The following is a 22,500-nucleotide window of genomic DNA, read 5'->3' on the forward strand; positions in this document are numbered from 1 at the left end:
CAAAGGACCGGCTGAGCATCGCTGCTCTCTTGGGTAACCATGGCGACAGAAAGTAAAAAAGACAAGGCAGAGAGACGATAACAAACAGCTTCCTGTATTCTTAAATGTCATCCTGAGGGTTTCCTCCTCCTCGACACGCCCGGGGATCAGAGCGGGGCACGCCACCCCGCAGAGGGAGCGCCGCGGCCTGGCTACACTCTGCTGGACGGCCTGGAGGAAGAGAAAACCAGCAGCAGGAGGCAACAACACAGATGTTTGTCTCCGGGAGGAATCTGACAAAACTTTATCCAGGAGGAGTAAATGACGCATGAAGACTGAAGACAAAGTGATTTAAATTCAGACCCTGAAGTATGGACTAATAATCCATGAATCCAGAATCAGTTTGAATCCTGACCCATGAATCGATGAGACACCCAAAGATCTCCAGCATGAGTTAACGAGGCAGCTACGTCTTCCTGAGATGTGGAAACACTGACAACAAGAGAAAAAGACGGCGTTCATTTCAACGTTTCAAACGGGTGGAAACCGGTCAAAATGATCCCAAAAATCCCCAAAAACACAAATCAGCTCGGGTGGGATTCCACGTCTGCAGAATGAACCTCAGAGGTCAAAGTTCAGCCTGCACAAAGTGTAAGCCTCCGTGCCGTAGTGAGCAGCACCAGATTAAAAATGAGTAAACGGAGTGACCACATCTCGCTTGTGAACAGGACGAGAAAGAACAAAAAACTTTGCCCAGAGAGAACATTTTGTACTAAGTGTGAAGTTTTAATCCTCCAGCAGCTGATCCGACCTCCTCGAGAGTTTCTGCAGAGTCCCTCTGCACCTTTAAGAAAAAGCTAAAGACCCAGCTCTTTCATGAATACCTACTAACTTAATGATGATGGTCTCCATATTATTGATGATGATGATGGTAATGACGATGGTTTTTGTTTGATAACGACGACTTATAAGATGGTTTCTATACTGATTAGAGCTCTCAAGAACTGCCCTCAATGTTGTGCTTTGCCTCTGGTCACTTCCTGTCAGCACCTGTGTGTCCAATCGGACTCAAAGCTGATCGTTTGCTCTTACTGACATTGTTCCCTTTTTTCTAGATCCTTGCTTGTGTTGTTCTTACTCTCTGATGTACGTCACTTTGGATAAAAGAGTCTGATCAGTGAATTGTAGAATTGTTACAGGACGAGAAGGATGTCAAGGAATCGCAAAAATAGTAGTGACATCAAAAAGTGAAACATGACACTGAGAAATTACGTTTTTGAGCATGTTGTCATCTTTTTCTGAAAGATTTCACACCTGCAGAAAACTCCTGAAGTTTCTTGTTCTGAGCGTCATGTGTGAACACAAACAGCTGAGTGTTTCTCTCAGACTTCATGAGCAGTCCTCCTGAAGTGATCTAGATATTTTCCGGATGTGAAAACGTCTTGAGCGATCTGTTTCCTGTTTATTTCTGTCACCTGTGGGAGACTTCGACTCGTTTGTTGACACACGTAAGGCGAGTTTAAGAACCCGCGAGGCGTGAAAAAAAAAACCTGCTAATGCTCGTGTGAAAAACCCATCAGAGTCTGTGTTCAGACACTGCAGAGTCTGGATCCATTAAGAGCTCAACCACAGAGCTGACGTTAAGAGAGCGACAGATCGGGGAGAACAAACCTGTACCTTTAAAAAGCCGTTAAAGAAACTCACTTCGCTCCCGCCGCTGAAGCAATATTTGTACATTTTTATTTCTCTAGAGCCCGACCGAGGAATCGTCCAGCCGATAATATCGACCGTGTTTAAGGTTTAAGGCATATCAAGTGACTATCGCTTATCGTTGTAGTTCTTAAAAATCGGTCTTGGACTCCAGACCGATGTTTAAAGGTCTCGATCTCGGAGTCTGAAGCATTTTGTCTCGGTCTCAGACTACGATTAGCTTGTTGAAAGCTGTTGTCCCGCCTCCGATTAGGCAAATAGCCAATCATAGATTTTGATTTTTTTCAGGTGGCACATGGGGTGGCCAATCAGATTTCAAGGGGGGCCCCGTGGTCACCCCTCTGGACACGCCCCTGACTCTGGCTGTTTATTGATTATAACTTTCATTGTTTAACGTCTAAATTATCCAAAATTGTCAAACAATCAAACAAACAGGCTTACTGATTTCTGTGAAGCCAAAGTGACGTTGGAGACATTTAAACATCACTAAAAAGTGTTGTAGTAATTAAACCAGGAAGGACAAAAAGAAAACAGATAAAAACAAAATTCTCACAGACATCAAACACTTCACCGTGTCCAGACTGAGAATAAGGATTATCATAAACACACGAGAGGACAGATATCAGGGATTACTACAGAAATGTTCCAGTTTTCACCTTTTAAAATCTGATTCTTTTCTTTTTTTCTCTCTTCTATGACAGTGAAGTGAATATTTTGAGGATCAAAGATGTTTAAAAACGTCCCAATATGTCTCCTAATAGACGAAATCAATGATCAGGTAAACAACAGAAAATGTATTGAAACTGAAACCACAAAGACATGAAACACATAAAATAAGGAACTTTAAGGAAATAAAAGGAGAAGAGGAAGAACCTTAAGTCAATAACAAGTCTTCATGGACGAACAGCAGAGAATGAGTGAACACTGAGTAAATATTTAGATTCAATTTATCATCACGGAGTCTAAATAAATAAATAAAGATGAATAGAAAGAGAGACAGACAGGTGGTATATTTTAGAAATATCGTAGGAAAAAGACAAGAAGAAGAAGAAGAAGAAGAAGAAGAAGAAGAAGCATCTTGAAGTGACATCAGACCAAACTTAAAGGTGCACTCTGTAGATTTGGTCGTGGAATTTGAAAGTTGGAGAAGTGAATAAATTAAATGCTATATTTTTAAACTAAATACACAAACTTTATTCAAAAGAAAAAAATGTCTGCCTGGACACTGTTTGGAGGTAAAAAGCGACCAGGAGAGTTACCACCACCACAACTTCTAGCGGAGCATTTTATCTTCTGGCAGTGTTTCAGGGACCACATTTTCCTTAGAGGACAGTTTGTGTACAGTTATAAACATATAACACAGAATCTGTACATTTCTCCAACTTTCACATGTCTCTACTGAAACTCCATAGTGCACCTTTAATACAGATTAATATGGTTATTACAGATATAAAACAGATGATTTCGCACCTTTAAGTTAAATTATTTAACACTTTTACAGAGCCGAAGTGATGACGGGATTGGATAATTGAAAATAATTTATAATTTAAGTATTATAGAAGCTGTGTTGAGGCGTGAGGCAAGAAAACGTGAAAATATGAACGTAGTCCGGCGTGCGTAAAGTGACGACGTGTTTAGCCGCCTGATAGCCCGCTGAGTAAATTCTGAGCAGCACTGTAGTGAACTGGAGGTGACACCGAGATCAACAGGGTGAAGAAAGACGGTGGAGAGGGTTTTAATTCAGAGCTGAACTCACCGGGATGAACGGCTCTGAACGGCGCGGATGCTCCCGCGCAGAAACTCCGTCTGAAAACGTCCAAATTTAGAGAAAATAGGATTTAACACCGAATCCCGCTTTGGCACTCCGGCTGTCACATCCACAAGCAGCGAGTGCGAGTGTGTGCATGAGAGAGAGAGGGAGGGAGAGGGAGGGAGGGAGGGAGAGAGAGAGAGAGAGAGAGAGAGAGAGAGAGAGAGAGAGAGAGAGAGAGAGAGAGAGAGAGAGAGACACACACACAGCGAGAGAGAGAGAGAGAGAGAGACACACACACAGCGAGAGAGAGAGAGAGAGAGAGGGAGGGAGAGGGAGAGAGAGAGAGAGAGAGAGGGAGGGAGGGGGAGAGGGAGAGAGAGAGAGAGAGAGACACAGCGAGAGAGAGAGAGAGAGAGAGAGGGAGGGAGTGAGGGAGGGAGCGAGAGAGAGAGAGGAGAGAGAGAGAGGTGGGGACCCCAGGCAGTCTGCGCATGCGTGATCACTCAATCAGGTGGAAGAAGGAGAAGGGAGAGTTTTCCCTAGAACACGCCCACCTGCTAGGATGTAAGGAAACACACACACACACACACACTCATTAAAGTAGGTGTGTGTGTTTGACTTGAAAGACAAATTAATTTACTGTGTGTGTGTGTGTGTGTGTGTGTGTGTGTGTTTGTCCTAGATAAGCTCTATACTGGTTCCTCCCTTGGCAAAACATTTTTAAAAAACTGTCAGGCTTCCCTCTCTTTTTTTCTACACACACACACACACACACACACACACACACACACACACACACACACACACACACACACACACACACACACACACAAGGTTGTGTGTGTTGCCTGGTGAATAATTGCCTCTCTTCAAAGCAATCAGAGCAACAGAAACACAAACAGACCCGAGTCGCCCCCCTCCTCTAAATCTCTCTTAAAGACAGAAAGAGTCTCAAGTGCAAAACTAATAAACACACATTGTTCATCAGAGTGAACGACACACCTGTGTGTGAGAAACATCTGAACATGAAGAACGTTTTTACCACAACTGAAATGAAAAATGATTTAATGACTGAATAAATAATCAGAGTTTGACACATAAAGACGTGACATCAGAAGTCTCTCAATATTTTTATTTGGCAGTTTTAAACGACATAAACACTTTAAACACAAAGATATTTAATCACACGTTGGTCCCTGTTTGGTGTTTATAATTTAAATAAAAAGAAGAATTCACCTTTAACCCTTTTTGGTCTAGTCGCTGTTTTTCAGTCAGATCCAGAGTGAGCCGTCCATTTCTGAGATCAGTCTGTTCGGGTCTTTTTCTGTTTTTTTTTCAGTCATCTCACCGTAGTTAAGAGTTTAATAAAAGTTAACCCCGTTACATTTAGGAGCTTTTCTTCCATTTATTTGTTTTTCTTTAGTTTCAGGAGAATATCTTCTTCAAACTTTGTCTGCAGAGTAAAGAAGTCCTCACGGTTTACCAAAGTCAAACATGAACTTTCCAATTCTAAATAAAGATCTCAAACACATAAAATTATAAAACTCTTATAGTAAAGTTATTATCTGAAAAGAAAAGTCTCCCCGTTTACTGATGATAGACTGTTATTCTTTGCTCTCTCACAAACAAGTCACAAGAACAACAGTCATTATCAATCAGTAAGAGTTTAGATTCTGCTCCTGAATGCTCTGGATTTGTTTGGACCAGAGAAGGTAGGCGCTTTTAAGACCCCCCCCCACACGGCTGTTTTGGACGCCCCTCGGTTTGTCAGATATGAGAGCAGTTATCAGGTCAACAGGTGTTGCAGCGATGGAAGCGGTCAAGAGAAGTGGTTCAGATAGAAGTGATTGTACCCGACCTAAAAAGCCTCTGCATGTTTCTAATAAGCTCCACGAGCAGAAACGTGCTCAAACTAGGATCAATATTGGAGATGCTTTTGAAAAATGGAGAGAGGTTAGAACACAGAAAGGTTTACAGACCCATGCAGAGCTGGATAAACACTGAAGCTTCAGAGTCCACCACATGGTGACCTGAGTGAGCATGGACTCTAGAGAGGAGGGGGGGGGAGACAGATCTCTATGATGTTTAGAATTTAGACTGCAGTACCCATTTTAACCACTAGGGGTCAGAGGTACATACTGCTCCTTTAATGTAATATTTATTGGTTACGCTTTGGAAGACAGAGATATAGAGTCATTAACAGTCATCATTTCTGAAGGTAAACGGTTTTGAAACATTATTGCACAAATAACATCCACAGTCGTTGCATAGTCGTCGTCGTCGTTTGAGGTACGTAAACACGAACAGATCATGACATCAAAGTCACAGGAAATATAAAAAGGCGGAAGGATGTTTGGATAGATCGAGCAAACAAAACAAAACAAAACTTTCCGACAAATCTGAAACCATGAATTCAAATATATTTTTTAACTAAGATATAAAAAAAAAAAGAAAACGCTGCACTTTGAAGCTTCACAAAGTTGCTAAATAAGTTGGATTGATTTTCATCTTTGGCGTTTGATCTCCGCCGGGTCACGTTTTTCATTTGTTGACAAATGATAAGCATCGACTTAAAATTAAAAACTGTGACAGAAGATCTTTGTTTTGCTAGAAAGACGAGAATCCATCATCCTGGACCCTTAAACCAATCAGAAGCGTCCACATGAGGAGCTGTGGATGGTTCATGTTTTTCCTGCAGTGGTGTTGAGGCACTTTGAGTCGCTGTGAGTTTCTGACTGCAGTGGCTGAGGGGATTTTTTTTGAAGTTCAAAGAAAGGCTTAGTGCCTCACAAAGGATTAGATGGATTTACTCCCCAACACACTAAGACAGAGGAAAGAAAACCAGGAGGGGGTACGTATGACTGTGTCTCTGTTAAACAGGTCACAAGTCACAAGTGCTGTAAGTCCTTAAATGTACGAGTAATATAGAAAAGAGAGTTCATTCTTCACAGTCCCTTTTGTCCCGAGAACAATGAACAACTTCTTGAAAACTTCCCAAAGCTTCCTGTGCAGTTTCACAATATTTTCAGATTTTGGTGATGATCTAATTCTACATTTTTTAAGACTTTCCAGTCCTGCAGGCTCAAAACCCCAAAATGATTTCTAATCTATCGTTTTTTAATTTCTGTAGTGAACGATCGGGTTTCCAGGACTTCATTCCCAGACAAACAAACTTCAATCCGACTCTGGTATAAATAAACTACCTCACAATGCAACCCTCCCAAATTTCATTCAAACTCATTTCCTAATCAAAAAAAGTCTCAAAAGAATCCTCTCTCTTACTTTTCATAAAACAGCGTCCATTTCTCCTAAAACAGATTCCAGTCCGGCGTCCGTGCACCTCCCGTGTGGTCAGATTCAGTTGTTGTTGTTGTTGTTGTTGTTGTGTCAACTTTCTTCCAGCCAGGAGGGGGAGTCCGCGCTGCCGTTGCTGAGGAGTTCTTCGGCCTCTTGGCTGTTTTTCTCCAGGAAGCTGTGACATGATAAACTGTGAGCGGCGACGGCGGCGTGGAGCAGCAACAGCTGGTTATGGAGGACTTTGACCTGCAAAAGAAGGAGCCTCAACTGTTTCAAACACATCAGTGTCATGTAGTGAGAAAAACAAGTTATGTTGGATCTCTTGAGGATTTGTGGAGGTTGACACATTCAACGTTTACAAATCGACCACAGATCTCCTCGCTCACCTTGTTCTCCTCCAGCAGCTTCACTTTGACGCTCAGGTCGTCTCGGAGCTTCTGAAATCTCTCCTTCTGGCCCTGAAACTCTTGTTGAGCCGCCTCCAGTTTGGGCAGCGTGTTGGCGTCTCGGGGTCCCATGTTCAGCTCCTCCAGGTCGACTCGGTACGCATCGTACTCGATCCTGGAGGACGGGAAGTTCACGAGGTCATCGTGGGGGAAAAGGCTCTCCAACATATTTGTGCTTTTGGATCATTTTTCTTAAAGGTTAGTGTGTGATCTGATGGTGGTTGTGTTTATTAAATAAAATGAACTGAACTTAAAACTGAACTTAAAAAAAAAAGAAATGTATGTGGAATTGTCTGAATCATAAACTTTCACTATTTGTTCAGATGTTCTGTAATGGTCTGGAAAACCTTGAATCTGCAGAATTTGATTTACTTTATTTCTTCTCCTAAACTGATTTCCTACATTTCCCAGAATCCTTTTCACCCTTGTCCCTTGTTCTGCATTCATATAATAAGGCATGAGTGATAAAATGGGAAAAATCTCTAGGTTAATGTGTACTTTTACTTAACTTGTGATTTTCCTACATTTCCCAGAATGCATTTCTGCACACCACATTTTCTGCCCCTGTTGGTGCAGTTAGCAGCTTCTCTGTCTCTTCTTTAATGTCAGACGGTTTATTCTTGATCCCTATTCTGAAGTCAAACATTTGAAACTATGTGAATATCAGCTGACAGGAAACAGGAAGTGTGCTTTCCGCCCACCTGGCCGCCTCGTATTTCTTGGCGTTGATCATCGTGTCCTCGATGGTTTTACTGACCAGCGTGTTCATGTCCGACGTGAAGGTGTTAATGGACTCCGTCAGAGACTCACCGCTCTTTGACAGAAAGTTCTGGGCGTCTGCGTTCAGACCGAACTCCACCTGAGAAACGAGAAGAAAAAGAAAGAGGAGCTCTCATTGGTCCACAGCAGCTGACTCCAACATGGCCGCCTTGTTTCTGAAGCACTTTAAGTAACCACCTCCATCAACTCTCAGATTATTTGTTAATTTACTTTGCGACTTTCAGAGCAGATCTTCAGACCAAAACAAATTCTCCTCCTTCATCCCTCAGCTTAAGACTCACATGCAGCGCTGGTGTTTTCACTTTGAGCTCACTGAAGGCGTCCCCCAGTGTCTTCTGGGTAATGGTGATCTGAGCGAGCTGATTGGCGAGCGTCTGAGCCACCTTAGTGACGTTTTCGTAGCGCTGTCGGTCGTCTCTGAGCAGCTCGAGTCGACGCTCCAGGTCCAGATCCACGGTGCGAGATCCGCGGCCGAGTTTCTCTGACAGAGCCTGGCGGGTGCACTGCAGGGACGGAGGGACGGGGGGGGGCTTTAATGAGACCGACTGATTTGTTGATTTGTAAATTAAATATTTACCTCTTGATAAAAGTCTCACCTTATACGTGGTGATGCTCCACTTCCTGACTCTCAGCAGCTTCTCGCTGGCCGGGTTCTTGTTGTTGCCTTGAACGACCACAGATCCACTTCCTGCTCTCTCCGGTGTCCCTGAAGAATTCAACAAACTGGAGTTACATGACGGCGTTATTCACCTGTTTGTGTCTCTTATGGTGAACTTATTAACATCAGTACTGTGTGAGCACGTCAGAGGGAACTTTAATGCACACAGAGTCGATAAATAAAATGGATGGAAGTTAACAGACACATTAGAATACAGGCGAGCTAACATTAGCATAACAACCATTCCAGACTACATAAACAAATAATCTACTTCTAGCCTCGGACAGGGGGGACCATCACATTACAAAGCTAGAACAATTACTTGGAATCACTGGGACTGCTTTAAGTTGTTCTATAAGTCCTCTTTACACACCAAAGTTAGCATGGAGTTCCACAAGGTTCAGTGCTTGGACCGATTGTTTTTATAATAAATATGCCTCCGCTGAGGAGAAAATTAAAGTGTTTTTTTCCAACCAAACCACACTGTTGGGCTCTATAAGGTCAAAGTACTTCTTCTTTCTACTGGTTTTACCTTCGCCCTGCTCTGTTTCCATGGTGACCTCGGGCGTGGCCTCAGCTGGACGGGAGCTGACAATGTTGTTGTCGGTGTGGTTGAAGTTGCTGTTTGCTTCCTGGAAAAATAGAAAAAGCGTCCTTGAGTAGAGTACCGCTGGTTACGGGTCATAAAATGGGCACGAAGTCAAAGTTAGATGGCGTCCAATCAGATTCAAGACAAGGTTAAAACAGCCGGATATCTTTATGCCGCCATTTTGCTGCGCCTCCTCATTATTATTTAGTTGCCCGACCTACTTCAGACTTTGATTTATCTGCGAGTAAACCTGGAAAGTCAAGATTTCTAAATCAGCTTTAGAGGGGGAGTTTCACATTTCCTACAGTCCCTGAATGCAGCGCACGCCTCCATTCCTGGAACAAGAACATCACCGGTAAGGTCAGAGGTCAAAGCATTGTGACAACACTCGGAGGAATCACCGTGGGAACCGGATCTTAGGGGGGCCAATCAGAACTCGGATCAAAAGGTTGTGAGTTTGCCACGGAGATGATGGCTCCCTGTTGTGATTGGCGGCAGGCAGGGAGGTCAGAGGTCAACGGAACACTCAAGACAGTAAATGGTCACCTGACACAGATGAGCGGTAACAACGCGCGCACACACACACACACACACACACACACACACACACACACACACACACACACACACACACACACACACACACACACACACACACACACACACACACACACACACACACACACACACACACACACACACACACACACACACACACACACACACACACACACACACACACACACACACACACACACACACACACACACACACACACACACACACACACACACACACACACACACACACACACACACACACACACACACACACACACACACACACACACACACACACACACACACACACACACACACACACACACACACACACACACACACACACACACACACAAAAATAAATAAAAAATAAATCCCCTCTACGTCAATCTTCCTCTGTGTTTTCATTTTGCTTTCCAGGAAGTGAAATTCAGGGAATGAGGCTCAACACACACACACGCACACGTGCACGCACACGCTCTTTCTAAGTGACCTGGGGTTTGCTGGTTTCTTGAATGAGCTCTTAAAGGGACAGTACATCTTAAACTTAAAAACAATAGTCCTCTTCAGACCGCCGTTTAACGCCGCGATATTTACGCCCCTGAGGCCTCCAATCTGAATTATGCGGAGGCGTTTCAATCACGTTTATTTTTCTGCATTTGATAAAAAAAAGAATTCAAAATTATTCAATAAGTAAAATTCAGAAGTTTAAAAAATTTGAAGAAATTCTAATTTTTAAGAGTTTTTTTTGTTTTTTATGCCGTCTTACCGTGGGAGGAGTGGGTTCCTCCGTGCCGTTGGTTGCCGGGCTGACGCCGTCTTCATGCTCCGCCTCCTCCATCATTTTTGCTCCTCCCCTTTCTTTCTTCTTCTACTGCCTCCTAAAGACAGAACAAGGAAAACAAATTTAACCGACAACTCTGTGTCTCAGGGGCTACAGTCTGCAGGTTCGAATCCGACCTGTGCATCCTTTCCCAAATGTCATTCCCCGCTCTCTCTCTCTCCCTGATTTCTGACTCTTTCCACAATCTTTCAAATAACAAGCCTAAAAATAAACCTTAAAAACTGTATATCATCGTGATTTCAAAATAATCGACTTTATGACTTTTTTACGATTGTTGTGACTCTTTAACCGTTGCGCTGCAGAGCTGCTTTAAGAAAACGATGTGGTGTAGTAACGCCTGACTCATCACTGTGACCTGTTTACTAAATCTGCAGAAGCTCAGTCTGGAGGGATTAGCAGGACGTTGTTCCGGTAGCTGGAGAGGTGCCAGGTCACTTCCTGACTCCTGCCGAGGTGCCCTTGAGCAACGCACTGAACCCCCCGCCAGCTCTGATGCTCTCCCTATGTGCAGCCCCCCCCTCCCCCTCCCTCTGACATCACTCCATTCATAAAAGTCCTCAGCTGCTGTTTGTGTATGTGTGAACGAGTGTAAAACCAGAGTTTCCCTCAGAGATGAATAAAGTATTTAGAATTTAAAAAATGAATCATGTCATGTTTATTATGACTTGAGCTGCAGCCGCCATCTTGGAGAGGCCACCATGATGAAGTAGATCTTGATTAATTACCTGGTTACAAAAAAAAAAGGTGAACAGGTGATGTCAGAGTTGTTCCTGGTGAGTTAAACAAACGTCAGAGTGGTTAAACAGCAGCCCCTAGTGGTGGACAGAAGAAGTACAACCAACCACAGGATGTCAGAATCTAGACATTTCTGACATTTCTCCATCAACCTTAAATAATCCGATTATTCTCGAACACATCGTTTAGTATTTGAGAGAAGAGGATGGATGTATGTGTGCGTGCTCTGTGATCACGTGAACAACTGTCAATAAAGTTTGTTATTTGACTAAAGATAAAGAAATCTCAAGTTTCTGATGTAATAAAAGAACAAAAGACAGATAAGAAACAACACAATCAACACTGTTTAATGTCGTCACGCTCTTATCTGTTATCATCTCTTCACCATGAACCGTTAACGTCCTCTTTCACGCGCTCTTCTTCCTCTCTCTCTCTCTCTCCTGTTTCTCATTTCACACGTTGTGTTTGTTTGAGTTTTATCGAGCAGGAATAAGCCGACTGATACGAAGTCTAAAAAACATCAAACGTTGATCACATGATGAAATATTAACTTTAGAACGTCTGACAGACAAAGAGAGAGGAAGTCAAATGTTTCTTACAGTAAGTCCAGAGTCCAGTCGGCTCGTCTTTATGATGACACAGTAAACGGCTGAACTTTGATGCCTGGAAACAATCGTGTTTATGACACAGCCCTCACTTTACCACCTCACATCAAAATACATCTTTCATCTGTTTTTATAAAAGATAAGACTTTTGATTCCTGCTCATCAGAAAGGTTGCGATGCTTTAGCTCAGCGGTGTCCAAAGTTTTTTTCTTGCGGGCCAAAATAGTCGTGTTAGAATCGCTCGCGGGCCACAGGTTTTGTTTTTTTAAATATAGTTTTAAAAATAGTAAGGCTTTGTAGATCAGAATCAAAAGGCTCGCTAAAGAAACCCTTTAATAAAATAAATCAAATATTTTGATTTCTTCGTTCTACTTTATTTGTTTTTTTCTCAGAGCCTGTAACGTGGTTCATGTTTTTAGAAAAGCTTTCTTCATTCAGCTCAGGTCATTAAATGGTTAAACAACAGTCCGCTTGTTTGAAAAGTTTTTTTCATAGTTTACAAAAAAATGTGGAAAATAGTAAAAGCTGTAGATTTAAAAAAAAAAAACATGTTACTGAACATTTTCTATTTGAGGAATATTGTTCAGTTCTTGTTAACATGAAAAATAAAAATAAGATAATGTGATAATCTTAATCGAGGCCTCAAAATCTTCTGATTCTTTATTTGAAGTCACGGGCCGCAAAAAATCCCCTCAAGGGCCGCAAATGGCCCTCGGGCCGCACATTGGGCACCCCTGCTTTAAATGTAACACAGAGTGAAACTTCTCTCAGGTGATGAACGCACTTCTGCTTTTCTAGAGGAAGAATCATTTGACTTCCACACGGGGAACAAAGTTAATAAAAACAGGTTGAACAGGTATGAAGAACATGTGAGGATGTCAGTCTCTCTCCTCCACATCATCAGAGCGACGTCTTTTACTTTACTTTCATTTAAAGTTGTATTCAACTTTTAGTTTTTAAAATAAATCTACTGTTGTCGTTAATGTGCATCCATCAATCATTATTTTTTACCGCTCTCTTTTTATCGTGGGGGGAGGCGAGCTGTCATTGGGCGAGAGGCGGGGTTTAGGGGCGGTTCCAGATGATGGGTGGCCAGGGGTGGCATGCCCCCGCTCCCCCGCCACATGAACGCAGCATAAGACAGGCGTACAGGAAAATAATACACTCATGGTGCATTCATGTGGGGTCGGAAACATCGGAAAAACTAGTTTCTGAGTTGTCAAATGCAAATGAACGAACAACAACTCGGAAACTCTGAAAAGAAAAAGGTTGCCCACTTCATATGTGTCATCACATGGGGGGCAAAAGATGTTTTGTTAATGAGCCGATCAATCATAAAACACCACAGATACAATCTAGAGCTGCTTTTTGAAGTGTCATGAGTTTGATTTTGTTTGGGGTTAAATTAAAAATGAGTGGTGGAGTTATGAGTCTCGTCTTTCAGTCTGAAATGTTTTGCTGTAGAAGCAAAAAATCTGATATAAAAGAAAACGTAAAGTAAATAAAAGTACCCTTTAAAGGTGCAGTATTTAGTTTTGGTAGAGAAATGTGAAAGTTGGAGAAATGTACAGATTCTGTGGTATATGTTCATAACTCTGTACACAAACTGTCCTCAGAGGAACGTTTGGTCCCTGAAACTGTTTGAAGAAGTTATGGTGGAGGGTCTGTAACAGTCAAACTGTTTGAAGAAGTTATGGTGGAGGGTCTGTAACAGTCAAACTGTTTGAAGAAGTTATGGTGGAGGGTCTGTAACAGTCGAACTGTAACTCTCCTGGTAACTTTTTACCTCCAAACATTTTTTCTTTGAATAAAGTTTGTGTATTTAGTTCAGAAAATATAGCATAGCATACTTTAAAATTTCACCACCAAATCTACAGACTGCCCCTTTAAGACATTCAGAGTTATGAACAATGGAAGAAAAGGTGCAAAGTTTCATTTTTAAAGACTCCAAACAGTACGGGAGGTAGTCATGTTATAAGTCATATTCTCAGTGTTGTGATTTGTTTGATTTATTTTTATTATTTTATTGATATTGTAGTGGATTTATGAGTTTTTTATTTTCATCTGAGATTTATTGAAGCAGGAAAAGTTAGAGAAAATAAAAGTAATTTTAAAAGATAACTTTAGTGAAGACATGATGTTCCCTCACACAGGTGAACTAAAGTTTCTATTAAAACGACTTAAACACATCATCAAGTGAGTAAATCATGTTTATAAGTTACTGAATTAAACATTATTGTCTGTTAAATGTGAAATAAACATGTTTTAATCTGATGACATAAACAAGATCAAAGAGAGCAGCGCCCAAAGGTGACACAGTTTACCTTTAAAAACAAACGTCTCCTTCTTCTTCTCCTCCTCCTTCTTCTTCTTCTTCTTCTTCTTCTTCGTCGTCGTATTTCCTCCTTCCTACCTGACTCCTCACGTTAACACTTCATATTTACCTGTTGCCGACCGTAAAGTTTAACTTGATTCAAAAGTTGTGAAGTCAGGAAAAAGTCGAAGGAACCCGGAAGTGTTTGCCAGCCGATTGTTTTTAAAAGTGGATGCTCGATCGATGGTGTCGCTGCGTCCCGGAGGGGCGGTGATAAGCGCAGGTAAAACAAGGTGTAGTCAAGAACAGCAGAGGAAGTGTTCACACTGTTCAAACAACGACTGTTCTGGTGATTTAAGGCTGTTTATGATTCATTTTAATTATCATATTCAGCTGTTAAATCTGTAACACAAGAAACTAAAATCAAGTGTACCCTAGCTGACTCCTCAAATTGTTTTCTTAGCTTATCTTAAAGGTTCAGTCCACTTTTATCGTCACTTTACAAGGTAAATGTTTATCAAAATATTCAAATAACATCACATGAAATATGTTAAGAAACAGAAAAAGTTAGTTGAAAAAGAAAAAAAGGTGATTTATTTACAAAGAAGTTTGGCTTATTTACTCATTAAATAACTAATATGACTCTGTAAAAGTTGTACCTGACAAGTAAAAGTCTTACCTTAAAGATATCACTTACGAACATTAAAAAAATATATTATTAAAGTATTAAATGACCAATCTGTAATAAATGATAAAGGTATCTTACTATCTGATCATTAAGGAAACATGTTGAAGTGCTGGCTTCTCTGACAACAATGCAGCAGCCAGTATGTCTTATAAACCACATTTACCTGGAAAGTCCTGAAAAACATCTTCTTCTAAAATATTAAAAGGAGGAAATCAAACCTGAGATGATTGTAAGAAGCATTCTCGGCCTTATTTTCCACTTGATTTATCTTCAAAGGATGTTAAGGAGGTAAATGTGGCTCAATATAAATCAAATGAAATATTTTTGACTAGAAATTAGACAAATAGATTTTCTTAGATTTCAGTTTTTGCAGTGTAATTTCAATTCAAGTCAGACACTGTAAAACTGTCATTTTTATCTGACCTTTAAAAGTCTTTTTAATTTAAAGAAGTAGACCTAACTGGACTTAAACCAACTGGTTCTGTCTTTTCTTTGCTCTTATCTGACGGTGTGCTGAATATCAAAGCCTCCAGGGGGCGCCAGAGAGACTTCAACCTCTGATCTGGTTTTTTAAAATCCTCAAATCTACATTTACATCCACTTGTGTTTGGACATTGTTGGTCAAATGATGAAAAAATGGAAGCACATTTCACAAATCTAAACATCTTGTTGCTGAGGGAAATTCATTACCTGTGAAATTAAAAGCTTTTAAAATGTTTTAGTCTGTTACATCTGACCTTTAGTGATGCTGTCAAACAGTGAACAGAAATTGTTCACACATAAAAAAAACCTTCAGACCACAAGAGAGGTCGCAGAGACGAGGACAGAGGGTGGTACTGAGAAGGTTTTCTCTTAAACTAAACGAGGTTTCCTGTCTGTCGGAAAGTGAACGTGTACAGAAATGAAACATCAAACTGGCCTCTGGTCGAGGGGAAACAGGCGCACACATGTTGTTTTTCGTTCCTGTTTCACTACCTTTAACACACCTTCCTTATTCTTAAGCCTCCTCAAGCATTAAGTCATCAGTTCTTTATAATCCTAAGTGATGTCCGAGCAACAACAACAACTTACCCCGAGTTCACCACGAGCAGGCAGAGCTCACACCTCAAACATCACCATTTCCTGTTGAAGCCCACCGCCATGAAAACAATGAAAACATTCAGACTCTATTTATAAGTGACAAAAAAAACAACGATAATCACGATTTTATTTTTCCATTAGAGACGGCAAACTCAAAAAATGTTCCGCTCAAGGGAAAACAGGTAAAACAAAAAAAATAGAAATGATTTTAAAAAGACAAATGAACTTTGAATGAATATAAAGTCTGACGTTATAAAAACTGAAGGTGACTCCGGGATGTTTCTCGTCTTCATCTTCAGCTTGTAATGTCAGGTGTGATGACACATGTTGCCGTGCTCCATCTCCATGACGACTTTACTGCACGTTCGCCTCCTTTTCCTGACGCGCTGCGCTGAAAAAACAATTCAAAAACAACAGAAAATGTTCTTAAAGAGACACTTCAGTGACAAAGCTAATATTTATTTTAAATCTAAAGCTCTAATGTATCTCTGCAAATGAATAATAGTTTGGAAAATGTGCCTTTTAGACACTTGGATGGATATTTTAAAGCTTTCAGTCACGTATGATAAAGCTATATCAAACAGCCAGATAGCTTAGCTTAGCATAAAGAATCAGGGGGAGACGACGTTGCCCCTTTTTCTCACCTCTCAGCCTGCATCTGTGTATGAGTCCCAGTAAGACGGTGGACAGCAGGTAAGGACTACCCACCAGCAGGTGGCGCAACAGAATGAAGAGAGTCGGCAGGGGGACTGGAGCGTCGCGGCCTCCGGGGGGCGCTGCAGAGACGTCAGTGAAAGAGGATTTGGATTTCATAAACTTTTGGGTTTTTTAAGTGAAGCCAGTGTGGAAGTACCTCAAACCTGCATTCTCACTAATGGCCAGCAGGGGGGCATCCCTCTGGTTTGCAAAAACAAGTTGACTGAATAGAAGTCTATGAGAAAAGGAGCCTCGATTACTTTCGTTTTCCTAATGAGTTTATTGTCTAAATCAGCGGTGTCCAAACTTTTTTTCTTGCGGGCCAAAATTATCGTGTTAGAATCGCTCGCGGGCCACAGGTTTTGTTTTTTAAAATATAGTTTTAAAAATAGTAAGGCTTTGTAGATCAGAATCAAAAGGCTCGCTAAAGAAACTCTTTAATAAAATAAATCAAATACTTTGATTTCTTCGTTCTACTTTATTTGTTTTTTTCTCAGAGCCTGTAACGTGGTTCATGTTTTTATAAAAGCTTTCTGCATTTAGCTCAGGTCATTAAATGGTTAAACAACAGTCCGCTTGTTTGAAAAAACTTTACATACGTTTTTTTTCATAGTTTACAAAAAAATGTGGAAAATAGTAAAAGCTGTAGATTTAAAAAAAACAACAACATACATGTTACTGAACATTTTCTATTTGAGGACTATTGTTCAGCTCTTGTTAACATGAAAAATAAAAATAAGATAATGTGATAATCTTAATCAAGGCCTCGAGCCAAAATCTTCTGATTCTTCATTTGAAGTCACGGGCCGCAAAAAATCCCCTCAAGGGCCGCAAATGGCCCTCGGGCCGCACTTTGGACACCCCTGGTCTAAATCTTTAGTTACAAGTCTTGTCAGATACTAAAACTACTAGATAACTAAAAGACTCAACACAGTAGTCAAAAAACCAATGGATGACATCATGGTGGTTGGGTCCAGTTTTTATATCCATCCTATTGGTATCACACAAGAATCTAAGACTTGTCCAGTGAAACCAGTACTTGGTCTCATCGTTTTCCCATTGCAGGGAATATTCATGATGAAAAGTGCTAAAAGTCTTTAATGAAGAAAACACCAACCTCGGGTTTGAGGACACACGATGAACAATAAAAGAGTCTTACCTCTGACTGTCAGCCTGCTCTCTGGTGATTCATCAGATCCAAGAGTTTTACACTTGTAGAGTCCTTCATCAGACGCTGAAACTCTGTACAGAGTCAAGTGTCCCGTGTTGCTGCCATCAATAAGGAGGCCGTCTTTGTAGAATTCGGTTTTGAGGACCGAGCAGGACGTTTGAGTTTCTTTACATGTACATCTCAAGGTCACATTATCGTTCTCCGTCACAGGAAGTCCAGGACTCTCCAGGATCACAGAGCCAGCTGAAGACAGGAAATACATCAAACATGATTGTCTGGTACTGTCTTTGAATAAATATCAGATTATCCAGGCATCGTTTTCCACCTGTGGTTTAAGCAGGCCTTCTGTAGCTAATGAGGATGCTAATTGGCTAGCCTGTTGTTGTAGCCTGAAAGACCAATGAGGAACTTCCTTGAGTTGGTGAGTTTTTGAACCCCACGCAGCCTACCAGTGACGGTGATGTTGACGCTGTTGCTGGTTGCCGCCTGTCCATTTTCACACCAGTACTCTCCGCTGTCAGTGACAGGAAACGCAGCAGAGATGGAGCAGGAGGACAGACATGGACTCACCTGTACAGGAACGCAGCAGAGAAAAAAAAACATTTCATTTGGCAGCTTTAAGGCCAACATGAACACATTAACCATGTTCGCATGGCGGCCATTTTCAACTGAGGTCGAACTCAAGGTGGGAGCACAGACTTTAAATATTAATAGATGAAGCCTGAGTGGCGTCACCCGTCTGTTCCTGCAGGGGGCGCTGGAGTCCCATCGGTGGCGGTCTCCATGCTGGAAATGCTGTCTCAGTCTAACTTTCAGTCAACCTAACGACAGGCTGAGAGCTGGAGCTGAGGCGGGTTTTAAACCTCCTGACAAACCGTTACACCGCGCCCACCTGTCAATCAGGTCAGCTACACGCCTTATTGTGAAGAACTCTTATCCTTCATCAAATCAAAACTGATGAGTCATCAAAACATTCACCCCCCGTACAGTGTGTGTCCATCGAGACATGAGCTAATCACACCTATTTGGTTTTTTGAACCAGGCTGTAAACATGTTAATCTCTGCTGTAAAAACAGGCTTTTTAGAATGGGTGTGTATGTGACTTCCTGTGCTTCTGCAGCCAGCCTCTAGTGGACACTCCAGGAACTGCAGGATTTCAACACTTCAGCATCGGCTTCATTTTTTAAAACCGGACGTTGCTGATTGACTGGGAAGTTAACATGCTTGTTGTACTTGTGAGCTCAACATTTAAGGACTTTTAATTTTAACTCTTCAGCAACTTTAAAGACATCATGAAGTAAAAATCTGACAGGACATTTGGCCGTATTTCATATTTCAGTTTCAATTTCAGTTGTACTATTTACTATCAGTAGCTTTAAGGTTTTGAGTTCTGTTGTATCCTTAAAAAAAACATTATGAGATTATAACAGAGCTTCATCTTCCCACCTTGAACATCGGGGGGAAATGGCGGCTGTGTGAAAATGGTTCAGTGTATCCAGTTTGTTGTTTGTTTTTAAAACACAAACCTCTCCGTCCTTTGTCCTCTTCATCACTCTCCACGTGGTTCTATGTTCGCCCTCCTCCCGCTCACAGCTCACAGTGAAACATTCATATTTGAAGAACTGAGATTTATCTGGAGACATCGTCAGAGAGACTGGATCGAAGTAAGAGACGAGGAGAAGATGGTTTCAAGGGGATGAGAGAGCGATTACATTGATTCATGTGAGATCACAGATTATAAACAGAAACACATGATTTATACTGGATTATTACATATTTAACAAATTGATCATTTTTCTACCTCGAGCAGCCCCGGAGTCCAGAAAACTCAGCACTAAATAAACCAGAGAGAAAACCAACACAGTTAACTGAAGGAACAACAGATCATGAGATATAATAACTCATTTCAGACACTCGTATGTGTCTCTAGTCTGTCATGAGAAAAGTCCATTCTCTCCGTCTTCTGCCTGCTTCACTTTTCAGAAAATGTGTGCTCAAACAGGCCGTTTGGAGATTTTCCCTTCATGACATCACAAAGGGCAGTAGCCCCTCCCCCAGGTGGGTGACACTCCCACAGCTAGGTGTTTGTTCTGCCCTCTGAGTCTGCCTTCTCACCGTAAACAATAGGACATGGAGCGAGAAAGCACCGAGTACACCCCTTCCAGAGAGGGGGCGTGGTCAGACACAGCTCATTTACATATTTAAAGGTACAGACACAGAAACAGCCTGTTCTGAGCAGGGCTGAAATAGAGAGGTTTATAGACATGATCAAATACAGGATCAGATTGGATTTAGAACAAGAAACTTCACACACATGTTTTGAGGAGCTCTGAGACTTATTTAAACTGAAGAGGAGGAGGAGGAGATGTGACCTTTAAAGTTTGAGTCTGCAAAGTAACTGTGACAAATCCCTCGATCAATCACTCAGCAAGCTGTATTTGTAAAGCAACTTTCACACAAATCAAATGCAACTCAAAGGGCTTTACAGCGACTGAAAACAAGAAAAAACACAAAATAATGACAAACATGGCACAAACAAAAATGGATTTGGAATGGCGCTCTTGGCTGAGTGGTTAAGACACCACTTCTGCCCCTTTTAAAGATGAAAATACTTTCAAGCGCCCCCACCCCGTCACCCCACACATCAACACATTAACATAAACCATGCAATATCGACACTGTTTAAAACAGCAGTGTATATTTATATCTGGAAATATTGTAAATACATTCAGTTCTAGGTGCTGGACAGGAAATATATACACAAAGGCGAAATTAAGACTTAGTCTGCATACCAGAAGCTGCTCTAATTCACATTAGAAGAAGAAGGAGAAGAAGAGGTGAAAGTTTGTAATGATGGGGTAAAATAATATGAAGTCAGACGAGTCCTCACAGTAAAAAACAAAACATGATGCAAGAAAAACAGAAGATTGAGACGTGACTTACAGAGAAGCAGACAGAGAGACGACTCCTCCATCCTGACCTGCTGCACGACTGTGTGAAACCTGCAGACAACAAGGTGACGACTTCCTGTAAGTACATTTCTAAAGTGTCATCAGTCACATGTATTCAGTGTTATCAACTGAACTAAAGTATAAACTACTAAACCTCAGAAGTAATGCACCACAAAATACAAGGCAGTAACACAGAAAGGCTGCACTTCTTTTTTATTTTAGACACCAAAGTGCTTATTTTTTTAGAATTAAATATGAATCATTAATAAAAAAAGATTAAATTATGATAAAGGTGAAGGCTATAAAACTTGGTTAAATATACATAACATTTTGAAAAAGATGATTATTTATAAGTGATAAGTTATTTATTAGTGTCCCAGAAACATTTAAGAGTGCATAAAGAGCCATATTAATGCTCACTTAATCCTTTAATTCAGGGTTTTATTTTCTGTCTGATGTTTGATTTTAAACATATGACGTGAAACACAATCACAAAACAGAGAACTGATAACAACAAAATCTGTTTTTTTATTGTAAAAATGCAACTGAAGAATATATAAAAACAATATTCATATTCTAAATTTGTCCAAAAACGTCAGAAGCTTTAATTGTTGCTTACCTCTTGGTGGTTCGTTATCTAGTCCTTCTCGCGACATCTTGTGGGTCGATGTCAGCATTACAGGCGCGAAGATTCGCAGTTCTCGCGATACTCTACCAGTCCAAAGGTTTTCCCATTCCCCACTATGGTTTCTAGTCAAAACAAACTGCGGTTGGAAAAAAGTTGAATTTGATCCCAGAGAGGCTTTTTTTCTGCCGGTAAGAGACGCCTATAACACGGTTTTACTTTTTAAAACATTATTTATACACTCTCTATTTCACACGAAGTCATTTAATCGAGTTAACGGTTACGTTTTTAAACGTTTCGACAACTTAACGGTCAGACCGGCTGACAGGAGAAGTGACGTCACATTCAAATGTTTAGTGAAGTATCAAAATTAGCTTCTCAAAGAGCAGTTATTCAGTGTTTTGTTCGAGTTTTTCGAAACTAACAGCTTGAATTTTAATAATTTTGTTTCAACATATACATATTTTCATTTTTTTTTAAAGCAAAGACACAATATTCTCATAGTTGTTCATCATAGGAGGCCAAATATCTTCAATTTATTTATTTATTTTTGGGCATTTTTGCCTTTATTTGAGCGATAGGACAGTGGACAGAGCCGGAAATCAGTGAGAAAGAGATCAGGGAATGACATGCGGGAAATGAGCCACAGGTCAGATTTGAGCCCGGGCCGCCCGCCTGGAGGACTACAGCCTCTGTACATGGGGCGCGCACTCTAACCACTGCGCCACCAGCGCCCCTTATCTTCAATCTTTTTTGTGTTGAAAATAATAAAGTTGTTCTTTTCCTAATCTGTATATTTATAGAGGCTTCAATGGAGACGAGATCAAGATGATGATGATGATAGTGACGGACAGTTGATGTGATCTGAAGAGGAGGATGAAGATGAGGAGGATGAAGCTGAGGGTGAACCACAGGCAGCTGCAGTTTCTGTCCAGAGAAGAAACATCTGGAAGCTTCCAGAAAGAAGGAACGCTGGGAGTCGGACGTCAGGACGGAGGTCAGACTGTGAACTATAAAAT

General features: G+C 41.1%; 4 protein-coding genes across 4 annotated transcripts in view; 1 reads left to right on the forward strand and 3 right to left on the reverse strand.

Moving 5' to 3' along the window:
- LOC132958683 (FH2 domain-containing protein 1-like) overlaps positions 1–3,751 on the reverse strand; it is a 24,167-nt gene extending 20,416 nt beyond the window's left edge. The window contains exon 1 of the mRNA XM_061031659.1: positions 3,446–3,751. The gene's annotated coding sequence lies outside the window, so the exon portion shown is untranslated. The remainder of the gene's footprint in view (positions 1–3,445) is intronic.
- An 808-nt stretch (positions 3,752–4,559) lies between these two features.
- On the reverse strand, positions 4,560–14,503 carry LOC132958690 (arfaptin-1-like). The gene is made up of 8 exons (XM_061031668.1): positions 14,281–14,503; positions 10,542–10,653; positions 9,156–9,255; positions 8,562–8,671; positions 8,247–8,468; positions 7,887–8,044; positions 7,126–7,300; positions 4,560–6,985 (listed from the first exon to the last, which is right to left on the reverse strand). Exons 2-8 carry the CDS (start codon positions 10,614–10,616, stop codon positions 6,830–6,832), a joined length of 996 nt encoding a protein of 331 aa, XP_060887651.1. The 5' UTR covers positions 10,617–10,653; positions 14,281–14,503; the 3' UTR covers positions 4,560–6,829.
- A 1,645-nt stretch (positions 14,504–16,148) lies between these two features.
- LOC132958693 (putative high affinity immunoglobulin gamma Fc receptor IB) lies at positions 16,149–21,607 on the reverse strand. The gene is made up of 8 exons (XM_061031670.1): positions 21,476–21,607; positions 20,849–20,907; positions 19,707–19,739; positions 19,432–19,559; positions 18,355–18,475; positions 17,894–18,148; positions 16,683–16,814; positions 16,149–16,429 (listed from the first exon to the last, which is right to left on the reverse strand). The coding sequence occupies exons 2-8, from the start codon at positions 20,877–20,879 to the stop codon at positions 16,347–16,349; spliced, it is 783 nt and encodes a 260-aa protein (XP_060887653.1). The 5' UTR covers positions 20,880–20,907; positions 21,476–21,607; the 3' UTR covers positions 16,149–16,346.
- Positions 21,588–22,500, forward strand: part of LOC132958952 (type II inositol 3,4-bisphosphate 4-phosphatase-like) — a 31,355-nt gene continuing 30,442 nt past the window's right edge. The window contains exons 1-2 of the mRNA XM_061032029.1: positions 21,588–21,672; positions 22,285–22,478. Coding sequence (XP_060888012.1) covers positions 22,358–22,478 — 121 coding nt within the window. The 5' untranslated portion in view covers positions 21,588–21,672; positions 22,285–22,357. The remainder of the gene's footprint in view (positions 21,673–22,284; positions 22,479–22,500) is intronic.

This window comes from Labrus mixtus, chromosome 23 (genome assembly GCF_963584025.1).
Source record: "Labrus mixtus chromosome 23, fLabMix1.1, whole genome shotgun sequence".
In the NCBI taxonomy this organism is placed as follows: Eukaryota; Metazoa; Chordata; class Actinopteri; order Labriformes; family Labridae; genus Labrus; species Labrus mixtus.